General features: G+C 30.8%; 1 protein-coding gene across 1 annotated transcript; it reads left to right on the forward strand.

Moving 5' to 3' along the window:
- Window positions 1-1836: 1836 nt before the first annotated feature.
- On the forward strand, window positions 1837-4071 carry LOC129315784 (oxoglutarate-dependent flavonoid 7-O-demethylase 1-like). The gene is made up of 3 exons (XM_054959832.1): window positions 1837-2024; window positions 2989-3316; window positions 3820-4071. The coding sequence occupies exons 1-3, from the start codon at window positions 1852-1854 to the stop codon at window positions 4069-4071; spliced, it is 753 nt and encodes a 250-aa protein (XP_054815807.1). The 5' UTR covers window positions 1837-1851.
- The last annotated feature ends 11135 nt before the right edge of the window (window positions 4072-15206 follow it).

Below are 15206 nucleotides of genomic sequence, written 5' to 3' on the forward strand. Positions count from 1 at the left end.
AATTTTAATAGATTTTTAATTTTTTTAACACAATTTCGAATCAACCACCGTCATCTAAAATTTCAAAACTAAAATTCATGTTTTAGAGTTAGCCCAAGTATTATCATTCATTTCATTAGTCTCCACCAATTTGTTTTAGTCAAAGCAATCTACTTATTTGAGATAAAATTTACTCTTGGACTTTACACCAACACCTTAGGTGCATTGATTCCAATCATTCAATTAAAATATCCAAAATCCATTAATGCCCATACAAGTTCCAAGTATTTAAATAACTACATGCAAACACATTATCAAATTCTTTTACAAATTTACAAGTTAATTTTTAAATCAATAACTTCTATATTAATATATTTTTCACAAGGACTAATGAAATTTTCAAAAATGCAAAACCAAGTAAAGCTTCTTCTGATAGGGTATTATGTCAAACACTTGTCATTTATTAGTTATTCAAGCTCAAGCCAAGCTTCTTCCTCTTTGATGTGATTTTTCACAATTCTCTAGTATACAAAATAAACATTCGGCTTTCTAAGTTCCTTCTCTTCATTGGACAGTTCAATTTTAACTTAAAGAAATTAAAATCATCATCTTTCAAATCTCACATAGCAACACTAAACTAGAATTTTAGTTTAATATTTAAAATTTTCTCTTCTCTAAAACAGGATAGAGAGCAGCAAACACACAATAAAATTCTATAATTTCACACCACCTCATTTCCTTCTTTTTCTCTCTTCTTTTCCTTTTCTTGACAGCTACAAAATCCCATTTAGATCAAACTTCTTCCTCTTTTACACCTATATATATTCGGTAACGTACAGCCACAAAGAAGACAGATTTTTCAGCTTTCAACTCCATTCTTCCACCCATTGACATGCACAATAGAACCAACAAATGAATGAGTTCAAAACTCCTCACCTCAAGAGCGGACAGCGCATACACAGGGAAGAAGAAAAATGGAACTTAAAGCTGAACAGGGGAAGAAGAAGACAGTAATAATTCAGCCTCTAACCCACGAGTTAGTCCTCCCACAGCACCAGACCAGCTCTTCCTTTGCTCCCCACGCACGAACGAAAAGAATAATGGAGGTAGAAGAAGATATGACAGCACCGACAGTGAAGAAAAAAACAGAGACCAACGGTGAAGTGAAGGACCAAGGACTCACGACGTTGCAGCTCGCAATGCAGGATTTCGGCATTCACACCACCGGCGACCGCTGGAAATGAGAAGGAAGAGACGAAGATGCAGATGAGATGGAGATCAGAACCGCACACCCAAGTTCCATAATTTTCTCCCTTTACTCTGCACCACCGAAATTGAAATAAGGGAGAAGAGAGAGAGAGAAAACAAATACAGGGAGGGAGGATATTTTGGTGATTTCACAGGAGATGAAAAAAATAAAATCTCATTTATTTGCATAAGGGGAATCGAACCTAAGAATCACTAGCATGCAAACTTCCACCCTACCAACAGTCGCTATTACCATAATTGTTTTCAAACATAAATAAAATATATTTTAAACAAATTATTATATATTTCTTATTACTATTTATTTATTGTTTTCAAACATAAATAAAATATATTTTAAACAAATTATTATATATTTCTTATTACTATTTATTTATTTATTTATTTATTTTTTTCAGGGACATCACAAATCGTGAGAATTGTTTTGAGTTATTTGAAATAAATGTATCCTAATAATTTTTAGATATTGATGAAGCCCAATGTCTGTGATTATGACATTCATTTTATTTATGATTGATATTGATGATGTAGGTGATAAATCATGGAGTGGAAGAGCCTATAGTTGAGGGAGTAAGAAAGGGAATCCAAGAATTCTTCAATCTTCCAATGGAGGAGAAGAAGAAATTTTGGCAGACAGTAGATGACGTAGAAGGTTTTGGTCAAGCATTTGTGTTCAGCGAGGAGCAAAAGCTTGATTGGGCAGATATGTTCTATATCATCACTCATCCTCCTTCTATGAGAAAGCCCCACCTCTTCCCCAATCTTCCTCTCCCATTCAAGTTCCTCTCCCTCCCTCCCTCCCTCCCTCTGTTCACTTTATTTTTTTTAATTCCACTGCCCGTGTCTTGGAAAACTAGGGAGTATTATTACCACCATCTATCTAAACTAATCCAAGCCCCCTTACATGAAATTACTATTATTAATGGTGTCTTTGTGGATAGCTCAGGGATGACTTTGGCATTTTTATTTAAAATGGTTGCATATCTTAAGACTTGAACCTAAGACCCTAGGATAATATGATTTGACTTCCTTGACCTCAAATCAAGTGCCCTTTAGTTCTTTCTCTACACTTTAATTATAGGCTAAATTGCACAAAACTTGAATTTTTAGTCATGTACAAACAATTACACAACCTTTAAAACTTGATACAAAAACTCTTGGGAGAATATCATTGAAGGACTCTGAAAGAATTTAATTTCTGACAAGAACTTCTAACAAGTAAACATTAATAATTAACAAAGTGAAGTTATTATTTTAACAAGTATTCAATCTGTGCAAGTCCTTGTCAAGTATTAAATTCTTTTAGAATTCCTTCACTAATATTCTCCCAAAACTCTTTCAACTTTCCAACTTACGTATATGAATTTCTTGCAGTTAATAAGTAAGTTATTTCACTGATGAGGCACGACACAATTAGCGAGTTTAATATCTATGCATAAATTTGACTTTTTTATGCAAATAATCCTATTACGTTTTAAGTCTCGTGGTGAATAATCATATTATTTAGAACATAATGACTAAACTACGTACACAAGAACATGTAATATAAACAATATTTGATATTTAGAACAATTCTGTGGTGAATAATCATATTGTTTAGAGCATATTGACTAAACTACGTGCCCAAGGACATGTAGGCTAAACGATGATTGATATTTACAACAAATTTAATCACTCCTCCTTTACAATATCCAATACTCTTGTATTTCTTCAAGTTTTATGACATGTAGTGAATACTTGCAGGGGTGACTTAGAGGCTTATAGTGTAGAAATGAGAAAGCTATCATTGAAGATACTTGATGCAATGGTGGAAGCACTAGGGATGGAGGAAAATGAAATGAGAGATCTATTTGAAGAAGGTTGGCAATCAATGAGGATGAACTATTATCCATCGTGTCCTCAACCAGAGCTTGTGAATGGTTTGAGTCCTCATTCAAATTCAATAGGCCTCACTATTCTCCTTCAGGTCAATCAAGTCAACCAATGCCTTCAAATGAAAAAGGATGACAATTGGTTTCCAGTCACTTTCCTCCCTAATGCTTTTGTGGTCGACATTGGTGATATGTTGGAGGTAATTAATCAAATCTTTTACAATAATTTAAGAGTTCTCCCCCCCCCCCGTCCTCGCTCTGAGTCAGTTTAGCCTCTTTTAGACTAAAGTTAGATGGATCCCATATTGCAATGATACTTTAAAAAAGGGGAAATCATTCTAAGATCCCAACATAATGAATTTAAATACAAAGACTAGTGAAATCATAAAATTACTCTGAAATCCCAAATTATTTGTTGAAGTTATCAGTTACTACTGCTGGATATATAGTTGTTAATTATTACTGCTTAGCTGTCAATTGAACAGCTTCATTAACAACTATCCAGTGGTAATTGACAATATGATGCACTTAAAATGAGGTGGGAAAAGGAATTCATGACCATATGTATTAAAGTAAAGCTTTTGCAGTTTTTTTTTTGCCCAAAGATTTGATGAGTTCAAAAAGAAAAAAGAACAATTTTTTTTAATTATATGTTGTTATACAATTTTTCTTAATTATATGTTGTTATGGACATTATATATAGGTTGTGACGACTGGAATATACAAGAGCATAGAACATAAAGCAACAGTGACCTCAGAGAAAGAAAGGATCTCTATAGCCACATTCTATAGCCCTAAGTTACTTGGAGATTTGGGTCCAGCACCAAGCCTAATAAATCGAGAAAGGCCAGCTTTATTCAAAACAATTGGTGTTGCTGAATTTTTTAGAGGTTTTCTCTCTCAAAAGCTCATTGAAAAATCTTATCTTGATACCATAAGGATCCAAAATGATTAATTGACAATAAAGAACAGGGAGAATGGCAATAAAGTTGCAAAATCAAGAATTTATGATATATAATTAGGTTCTGACAAAATTTTTTAAAAAATAAGTTAGAAATATTGATCTAAACAATTACAAATAGGAATCCTAATTGTAAATTAAGAGTTATATATATATATATACATAATTTAAATATCTTATTTGCAATTAAAATTATTATATTTGCAATTGTCTGAATTAATATTTACAATTGATTTTAGAAAAATTTTTGTCAAGGACTTAACTATCATAAATTCATTGTTTAGGAATTTTAATGTTATTCTCACTAAAGGATATGACGCAAATATTGATATACATGTTTCTCAATAAACATAGTAAGAATGGGTTTGCTTGTAATGCATACAATAAGCACATAATATTTTTGTGCATTTAGTGTGTACGTATCTTGTTCAATTATGGACATCAAGTGGTATATACTTATTATTTTAACGTGCAAAATGTTATATGTAGTTGGATATAAAGTTGGCTTAGATATAGGGAGAATGATATTAAAAACTCAAAGTATAGAATTAATTAATAATATTTATGTCCTCAATAAAAATTTTGACAAATGAGCGACAAATATTAATTCAAATAGCTACAAATAAGAATTCTAATAAAAAAATCAAAAGTTACATATACAACTTAAATAAATGTCTTATTTATAATTATTTGTATCGATATTTGTAACTTATTTAAAAAAATTTATCAAAAATTTAATTGTTATTAATTAATTTATTTTTTGAGACTTCTTTATTATTCTTCTTTAAATTTAAATAAAATCAATTGTTGATTTTGCGTGTATCCATCTAGCATTTTGTTAAGATTGGGATGTTTCAAATATTGTAAGTGGGAGGCTTGCAAACCATATGTTGCTTCTTGAAAATTTATTAACTATAAAAGTGATTTCTTAATTAAATATATAATAGTAATGGAATATTTTAGAAACTATACATTTTATAAATTATGACTAGTATATTCACTGTGCAAGCCCACTTTCTGACTATACACGTTTTCTTCCATGGTTTTTAGTTGCAAAGTGGCGAAGTTGGAAGAAGCTAATTAATTTTTTTTTTTTGGGCAAAGGAAAGCTAATTAAATATCTTGCAACTTCGATTTTTTGCAATTTACTATATCTTCCACAGCATCATCTCTAATCTTATTTATAAATTATTTTTAATATTTTTACTAGATCCAAAAAAAATCTTAAAAATTCAACAAGTTTAAAACTATATCCCTATTAAATATAAATACTTTAAAATAAAATACTCTAATATTTAATATAATAACATTTCTAACATTTAATAGGATTAAAAAATAAAAATAATTATAATAATAATTAAAGTGCTGTATAAATAAGACCAACACATATTTTTCTGTGTTTTGTAAATAGGATGGGAGAAGTATGCACCTTCTTCTATATTGTAGTTGGTCTTCTATGTACATCGAAGGTCAAATTGTGCAACTTTTATTTCATGTTCTGGCATTTTGCAATCTATGTTGTTTATTCTGCATATATGTTTTAATTTCTCTATGGTTATAAATTTTCCTCATGTGAAACCACTTGCAGAATAATGAAAACGACTTGCAAATTATTGTTCATGAAAAATTTTATAATATATTTACGAGACTCTTTTTTTATGACATGGAAGATACTACACAAAAAATTATGGAAAAGTATTTGCAAAATAAGGAATATTAAGGCAATAAAGATGAATACTTTGGAATTTTATGAAATTTCTTGAAAATTATTTTTGAAGACATGGAAGATATACACAAAAAAAAAAAAAATGGAAGAATGATTGTGAAATAAGAAAGATGGACATAAAAATAAGGAAAATCACTTAGCAATTTCAACTTGCCTGAGCATGGGTCCCACTGTACCTTTTTATTCATTAAAATTTGTAATTTAAAAGTAATATATGATGTATTAAAAATGTGATTGGTTGATTAGTATGAGCCCCATCGTACCAGAAATTAAAAATATTTCAAATTAAAAAGCAAGGCCAATATGTCCCACATTATATCTTAACCCCCCACCCCCATTTGATACTAGCCCATGCATCCCCCCTCTCAGCTCTCTCCTCACCGCGCCTTCTAGCCCTTCGCCTACTTAACGTTCGTCTGCCGCTGCCTCCATCCACGCAAGCTCGTCCTCTGCCGCCGTCCGTGCAAGCCAACTCTGTCTCCTTTCATGTCTGTTTCAGATCTGAATGTTTTGGAGTCGAAGATCCCAAATCTGGACACCCAGAAGCCGTCACCAAAGCCTCCTTTGCAGTGGCTCAAGTCTCTGACGCCGTCTCCCCCTGGTGTGAATGTCATTATGAAGCTCCTTAGCGGTCACCGAACTACTCCTTTCCATCGTCCTTGCTCATCAATTCTTATATAGGACATTCAGCCATTGACCCCCTCATCTCCTTTCCATTTTCTTCATTATGTAATTTTTTTAAAAAATTTTATATCTCTTTTTTAACATTTATATATCTCCATATTTTTAATATATGATAACATAATGCCGTTAGAAATTTTACAACTGAAATCATGTGCTCAAAATGATCGCCTCTTGGCATTTGTGTTCGGTAGTATATAGAAGCACTACAAAAAATATTATTTTTGGCGATAATTTTTAATAACGACAAATGTCGCTATTAAAAGTTGCCACCAAAACTATATTTTTAACAACAACAAATTAAACTTATCGTCAAAAGTCATTTTTAGCGGGGACTTTAATTTGTTGTTGCTAAAAGTTCATTTTTGGCGGCGACTTTTTGTCGCCACCAAAAATATTTTCATAAAAAATAAATTAAAAATTAAAAATAATTAATATAATTTACTTTTGGCGGACATTTGTTGCCACCAAAAGCATTTTTATAGAAAATAATTTAAAAATTTAAAAATAATTAATATAATTTATTTTTGGCGGTGACAAATTGTCGCCACCAAAAGTATGTTTATAAAAAATAATTTAAAATTAAAAAATAATTAAATAAAATTATTCAAAATATATTTATGAAATTAAATTTCTTATTTTATGTATAGAATTAGAAATAAATTATATATAGAAACGTGAAATAAAAAAATAATAGTTAAAGTGTGCTAAGTTTAATTATTAAATTTTTTTAATTTTATATTATTCATAATCATTTTTTAGACATATATAGCTCATATTTTTTTAATAATTATGTTATTAAGCTAGTATTTTAATATGATAAATTTAAATCTTAATGGGTTATTACTTCAATTATAATTAGGTTAAGTTATACATAAATTATTACTTATAATCAAATACATAAATGGCATTAGAAAGTTAAAGTTGTACAAACATCGTGAGATGTTAATGATATTATAGACTACTTAGCATATTTCACACTTTATGCTTAGTTTGATATACATATAGTATTTACTTTTTCTACTGAGCTCTAATAACTTTTGGATAAGGATTTCATGTAATTCCTCCTAGTATATTTAGGTTTTTATTGCTATAATAACATTTTATAACTAATTATTACTAAGAATAATATGAATAACTACTCAAATTCACCTTTCTATAAGATTAAAGATGATTAGATGTTAACTAGATTGATTACACAGAGATTTTTGTAATTATCATATATTGCAAAAGTTATTAGTATTCAATTTTAAAATTATTTAAAATGACTATTAACAAAATTTATCTGGTTAAAATTAATTTTTTATTAAAATAATTTTTAAGATATTGAAAAATTATCTATAAAATATATTTTTATTAAAAGAGGGGCAAATATTTAGCTATTTTGAGAGAAGATAAAAATTTAATCATTTAGTTTACCAATTTTTGAGAAAAATATGGAGAAGAAAAAAGTATAAGATATTTAACATAAAATAATATAATACATATTTATAAATAAATTATATACTTAATAATTTTTATCTAAAAAATAAAAATATAATTTAAAAATTTATTACAATATATATAAGAATATTATTTTAATATTTAAAAATTGTTTATTTTAAGTTCATTTTCCTAAAAAAATAATATTTATTGGTAAAAAATAATATTTTATTAAAATTATAAATTAATATTCATATAAATCATTTTTTCATATTAATAATTGAAAATAAAATATAATATATGTATATCTTTTTAATCATATATTATTTGATATATGTGTATGCAGTTACATAATATATATTTAATTTCGCGTATAATAACTGCAAGTACATTTCAGTTCAACTGGCAAGAAAATGAGGCTTAAGGCTTGGAGGAGAGAGAGGTCAAGAGTTCAAATCTTGACTTTGTTATATTTCACAACAAATATGTGACGTGGTGCGTGGTGATGATGTGGCACGTGAGGTTGTTTGAGAAGGCAAGTGACGTGGCATGAGATGGTGGCGTGGTACATGAGGTGGCTTGAGGAAGTGCACATGTGTCATGTGACATGGCATGAGATGGTTAGGTGATGTGGCATTATCTGTTGAACAGATGGACTGTGACGTGGCATAATCTATTGCATATATGGTAGGTGACGTGGCATCACTTAATACATACGTGGCAGAGTGATGTGGCATAAAATAAATTATTATTTCTTAAAAAAAAGTTTTGGTGGCAACATTTGTTGCCGCTAAAAAGACGTTTGGCGGTGACATTTGTCACTGCTAAAAGTATATTTTTGGCGGTGACAAATAAACTATTAGCGACGGTTGTTATAGTGATGATTTTTAGCAGTGGAAAGTCGTCGCTAAAAACTTTTAGCAGCAACTTTTGGACTTTTGGGTCGCCGCCAAAAGTCAATTTTTTTATAGTGAAGTGATTTGTTTTAGTAATCTGTGAAGCTGGGACTGACTGTGGGTACTATAAAAATTGTGGATCAAAGCCATCATGATGATTATAGAGTAACTGTGGCATCCTTAGAACATACATGTCAAGTACTTGCATTATCAAGCAACGTTTCCATTCATATTCTCTAGTTCCTTCATTTTTTTCCAAGTTAGTGTGTTAATTAATAGGACAAAAATATCATGTTTTTATCTCCAGTTTTAGGTCCAAGATTATTATTTCATCTTTAATTTAATCTAGATTTACACTAACAATATGGAATTTGTTCTTGGCCATAGTTCAACATTTGCTCGAACAGATTCAAGTTCTTCGATGTCAATCTAGATTACTTTCTGGCTATTGGATAACAAGGTATGTGCTAAGTTTTGGACTTGAATCAAATGGATCGATTTAGGAGATCTGGTGAATCAAAGGGTCTAGAGCAATTGTTTTCCTTTAGGAGTTTATTATTTTTAAGTGTGATCAAGATGTTTACACTAATTATAGAAATAATATTTTTCATTCTTTGTACCTTCTGTTCTTATTATTTATGTTTTCCTGGTGATAGATATGGAAAGCATAATCTCAATTAGTTGTATTTGCTTGCAAGAAGAGGCTAGGAAATGAAGACTGTAAAGAAATTAAATTTACTTAGAACAGAACAGTTCAATAGACATCTCACCCTTTTTCTTGATGCAAGCCATAATATGTATCGATCATTCTCTGATTTCATTTGCACTATCTTTTCTATTCTGGCCAAAGCTTCATTCATTTATATTCTTTTAGGTAAACAGAATAAGGTAGTGGCTACCCCCACGACTAGTCTTGCGGTAAGTATGCCCATGTCTATTTTTTTTTTTTTAAATCTTATATTTTATCCTTTACTTTGTTGCAGATGAACTAGTATAGATTGGATGGGGGAATTAAGCTCTTCCATTATTTTATCCTTTACTTTGTTGCATTTTCTTCATTTTAGAATTGGAATTATTCATTTTTTTAGACCTATTCATTATTAATGTGATATTTTATGATTTAATTAAATTATTTTTTATTAATTTTTCGCAGGCATAAAAGTTCCAATTTTCAAGTCTTGATGTCACTGCATTCAAATTTATTGATCCAATAATATCCATGTACTCAACCGTTGTTGTGTTCATTTTTTAGTCAATTCAAATAGCTTGCCTATCCGGAGACTTGTAATTGTAATGTTTGAAATTTATTTGACAATTTATTTTTGTCATGAAATTTTTTTGCCAGTGATGAGACCATCAAAATTTTGGGTTATATGAAATTAATTATTTCTAGAATTATTGAAAGAATATATAGTGAAGAAATTGAAATTTTAATTGTTCTTTTTTTAAATAAACATATGGGAGAGCTTTACCAAAAAGCATTCCTATAATACACAGGAGTGCTTCTCATACAAGGGCTCTTGTAAGATATTTTACGGGAACATTTTATTGGAGAGCACCGCCATAACTAATGTTTTTGCCAAAAAAATTTAAATTTTTGAGCCCTACTAGAATGCTTTATTAAAAGTGCTCATGTAGGCCCATATATATGGGAGCGCTTATGAGGTGCTCCCATATATATGGGAGCGTTTACTATAGGAGTACTTCAAAAGCACTCTTGTAGGCCAAAAATAAGTTTTTCCATAGGGTTATTTTATAGTAATGCTTGTTATATTCCATAAGTTTTTTTTTAAATTATTTGAAAATTTTCCCCACAATTAGGGCTTCTTCTTTAGTTATGAAGCTTGAATATTTTCTTATGGTTAGAGAAATATGATTTGGTTTTAAATTTTTTTTTAGCATCTCTCTTAGCTATGTTTTTTATCATTGAGGATGTGAAAGATTGTTCCATGGCTTCGTTTTTTTTCTTGAAGATTCTAGCACCCTCTGATTTATATTTTGATCTCGGCATCATGCACACCTCCTTAGGCCCTTCTGAAACATCTTTAAAATTGTCATTAGGATCCTCTTTTTAGGATCAAAATCCTCACTTTGATGTCCATACTCCACCTCCTTCTATTCGAAGGGTTTCAATTCAGAATCCTCACTAAAAGGCACATAATCTGGCTTATCTAGATATTCAATGCTAACAGAATAATTTTCTAAGTTATTAGTACTATTAAAAGCCTCTTGCTTCAAGTTTTACTAAAAATACAAAGAAATAAATTTTTAGGATTTTTTTAAATGACTGAACTTATAAAATGCTTTGAATAACTCAAAAATAAATTCCAATTTTGTCTCAAATATAGGTGAATAGCATAACAAAATGAAGATTTAGAATTCAAATTTTTTTTAAGACAAACTGTGTCTCAATCAAATGTCTCACTTGCCCTCACATGCCATGAGAAATTCATTGGACAAAAAATTCTAGAAAAATAAAAAAATTAGACAATGCCCACTCTTAAAGGTGGCATATGCACTTCACATGCTGCCTTCCCTTGCTCCAGTGGTGACACACGCTAGTCCATGATACTTACATGTCGTCAGCTTCTAGTTAGGGTCCTGTGCATGCCTATAAGGCCTTCCAATGGGCTCACGCACCACGTGTCTTTCTATATTAATAAATTTTTTTTAGTATAATTCATTATTTATTTAAATTAATTGAACTAGGTCAGGTATGGATGACCCAATTGCCTATACCCATTTTTTTAAATAATATCTTTTAAGAAAAAATTGGGTTTGGCCTTGTTAGCCTAATGGCAAAAAATTATTATTTTTTATTAGGTCTGAGCTCACAGCCTAAAATCAAATTTTCTTTTTATAAATTGATAAAGCCTTATGGGCTCACCAACCTAAAAGCACACATATATATATATATATTAGATGATTGGAATGCACTACTTCAGTTGTCCTCAATCTCCATTCAGGTCACTTCAACCTAACTGGAGCCTTGTGTAAAATCCTACTCTACTAAACATCATTAACTGATAAAACTCATGGTAATCAAAAATTAACCTATAATGGTGATTATCAGTTTTAGTTCAAAATTGAGGGATCCAAGTTTTCTAAATCAAAAGAGTTTAAATCATCAAAAAATCTTTTATATAGAGTAAAAATAAGGTATGGAAGCATGAGATATCTCAGAGGAGTGAAAAAGAATGAAAACAATTGAAAAATAACTCATTTGCTATGAAACAAGGCAATGCGTCGTGGCTTGTGCACGTTGTACTGTGGCGTGTTGCTCTTTATACCATGCATCACGGCTTGTGCATGCTGTACTTCAGTGTGTTGCTCTTTGTGCCATGCGCCGCAGCTTAAGCACCATACACTACAACATGTTGCATGAAAATATCAGTAAATTTTGCTATCATTTAATAGCAGAATTGGGAAACTTCCAACGCATCCTGATTTTCCATCCGATATCTAAATGACATGATTTTAGATGTCTACAGAAAGCTCTTCTCATAAACTAGCTAATGGCACGGGTTTTACTTTCAAAACAAGTCACACCAGGAAGTTAGACACCCAAATACATTTTGACCACTTGTCACAACTTTCATACAAAAATGGTGTTCAAAACTCACAACAAGTGCCAAAAGCCTTTCCTAACACCTGGACCATATCCATTGGACCTAGGACTATCAATACAATATGTCACACACACTTAGAATGGATTATCAACATATATATCTCTTCATACACAAATACTTAGGGCCCAAAATAAATTTAGACATTTGTAATAATAAAATAATGCAAGTGAAATTATATGCAACCTAAAATTGACAACCATATGGTATTATACAAAATAAATAGATACAATAGGCATACTAAAGGAAACACATATTCCTAGGCCTCAGTAGCTTTATCCCTCTCAGTATCAGAGCTAGAGCCTGAAAAGTGTTAAAGAAAAGGAATGAGTCTAGCCACTCAGTAACTAAGGTAAAATTTACCCCATACAGTTATATATCAATTATAAATCAAATACATGCATATGAAACCAAGTATTTAAAACATGCTTTAACACATATCATAACTTATTAATCAATTAACATATTTTTATCTCACATACATTAGGTACATAATCACAAGACACTTAAACATATGACCATAACCTGACTTATCACACGACTTGCCACAATTAAAAACATATGATATGTTATAGGTTTATATAGGCAATGATCAGCCAACTTTATACCCTCCTTATTTTCTCAGACTGAAATTGTGGGCTATAACATTGAATAAGGTTTCGTCCATATGACTGGACTACCCAAGCTCAGTAATAGTGAGGTATGACCTAGCCAAAGATCACATAACTCACTCTCAAACTATGGTTTCCTCCATTCTCAAATCTTTAGGTGCCTCATACCCTAAGCTATTCTCCTAATTGAACTGGTAGAGAAAGTTAGGTTCTAGTTCTTCAACAAACTGTAGGATAAGGCTATACCTAGTGCACTGGAGGGTAGCCAAAATACTATATAGATTTTTCTTTACTCCTAATCCCTAGGCGAACTCTCGTCCACTGATCATGCCATATATGATGCTCACTCAATTTTAATAATCTCAATTATTCAATATCAACATCAATATGTTAGGCTCACGATCATGCACTACCCTAGTGAGAATCAATTCTCATTGTCACTTCTAACGCATAAACACATCACTTTTGACCTCTTATATTCCTCTTTCTCATATTCACCACCAACTATTTATTTGTAAAACAACACGAAGCGATTTTCATTTGGAACATCACATATACCATTGTAAAACTCATTTCACTAACACCTTTGCATGCTTAATACACATTAAGCAAAACATGTAAATAGAATATTTCATCACATGTTATACTCTTCACAAGTCATAATTCACAAACTAAACACATAATTATCATCATGCAGCAATTAACATATAACTACACAAAATAAAGTTCCCTCATTACTTCAAACTTTTGAGAGATCAAAGGTTTACCTCTCAATACTATAGTTTTCAAGCTTGAATTTCTAAGCCAAATAGGTGTCCAAGAGTTCAATCTACAATTTATCAAGTTAACTTTCATTAACATTGCCGGTCTCACACATTTCAGCTCTAATTTTCCCTTTCTAGATCACCCAATAGCACATTGCTTACATTTAGACCTACCCATTAGATTTATTATCTATCTATAACATCATATAGCTTCACTGAATACTCACATTGCCATTAATACCTCAACAGTCATAATAATGACATATTTAATATCCATTTTTGGATAGTAATGGAACTCATCATCTAACAACCATGAAAGTCATTAATATTAGGTTTTAGATACTCTAAACAACTCCTATTAATTCCATTCAAGTCAATAGTTTCGCACCCATGACCTATATGGACTAAAATCACTATTCTTATTCGAACCCTAACTCAAATCCTTGAGAAAATGGAAGAGAAAAGGAGAAAAAGAGTTTAATAATCTTACCTTGGATGATTTGAAGCTTTAAACCTTCTCAAATCCTCCCCTAGATCATGCCCTAGTAGAGTAAATGTGAGTTTCCTCCATTTTCCTTTTCTTTCCTTCTGTTTTTTACATCAATTCATGGCTTATTTCTACAGCATTCGCACCGTGAGCCATGGCATGTGATACAGAGAAGATAGTCTCTCGCCTTGTGGCCCTGTGCATTACGGCATGTGGCATAGAGGCTTTTTAACTTGTTTTTCTTCACTTTTTTCCCCAAGTGACCTAATTTTAGTTTAGACCTAAATTACTTGAAATTTCAACTAAAAATGCTTATTATTCTTCTCTGACCACACACCATGTCAACTTACTTAATTATCCTAATTAAGTTTAGTAAATCAGGGAATTAAAAATTGGGATGTTAAACCTTAGGTTGAGTTTGTCGAACCTATATCTTCTAGGGACGTTTCATCTGCCATCTGATGTTCGTTTCTTACTTTCTTGGATTTTTTTTCTTTTTTTTTCACTACATGCTTATGCTATCCATTTGCCTAAAAAAAAATATTTCCAAACACCCAATTTTTTGTTTTCTTAGGGTTAAAAGTTTCAGCACTATCTACTCTTGCACATAATTTATGGATTAAGTGTAAAGCCTAATATAATATATATACACTACCAAGTAAAAGCAAGAAGGCATATTCATATATAAAAAAATGAATGAAAACATTGAAACGGAATCATGGCAAAGACCATCAAAATAAAGAAAAATATATATAAAGAGAGAGCATAAGAAGATTTGCATGGAATTTAGGTAAGCAAATCATTATATTTTCAGTCAGTGAATGTAGCCCAAAAACAACCAGGCTTTGATACCAGTGTGAGTTTTTAGAGGAAGAAGACATACCTGAACATGTAGTTGCACTAGATGAGGTGTATA

This window comes from Prosopis cineraria, unplaced genomic scaffold (assembly GCF_029017545.1).
Source record: "Prosopis cineraria cultivar Desert tree isolate PC_DT_omini unplaced genomic scaffold, ASM2901754v1 PC7, whole genome shotgun sequence".
Taxonomy (NCBI): Eukaryota; Viridiplantae; Streptophyta; class Magnoliopsida; order Fabales; family Fabaceae; genus Prosopis; species Prosopis cineraria.

What these genes read in the sequence shown, in the direction of transcription:
- LOC129315784 (XM_054959832.1), top strand. Translation starts at nt 1,852, where the DNA reads ATGGAGGAGAAGAAGAAATTTTGGCAGACAGTAGATGACGTAGAAGGT. An exon ending in AATCTTCCTCTCCCATTCAA is followed by an intron (nt 2,025 to 2,988) that starts GTTCCTCTCCCT and finishes GAATACTTGCAG; the next exon opens with GGGTGACTTAGAGGCTTATA. An exon ending in ACATTGGTGATATGTTGGAG is followed by an intron (nt 3,317 to 3,819) that starts GTAATTAATCAA and finishes CATTATATATAG; the next exon opens with GTTGTGACGACTGGAATATA.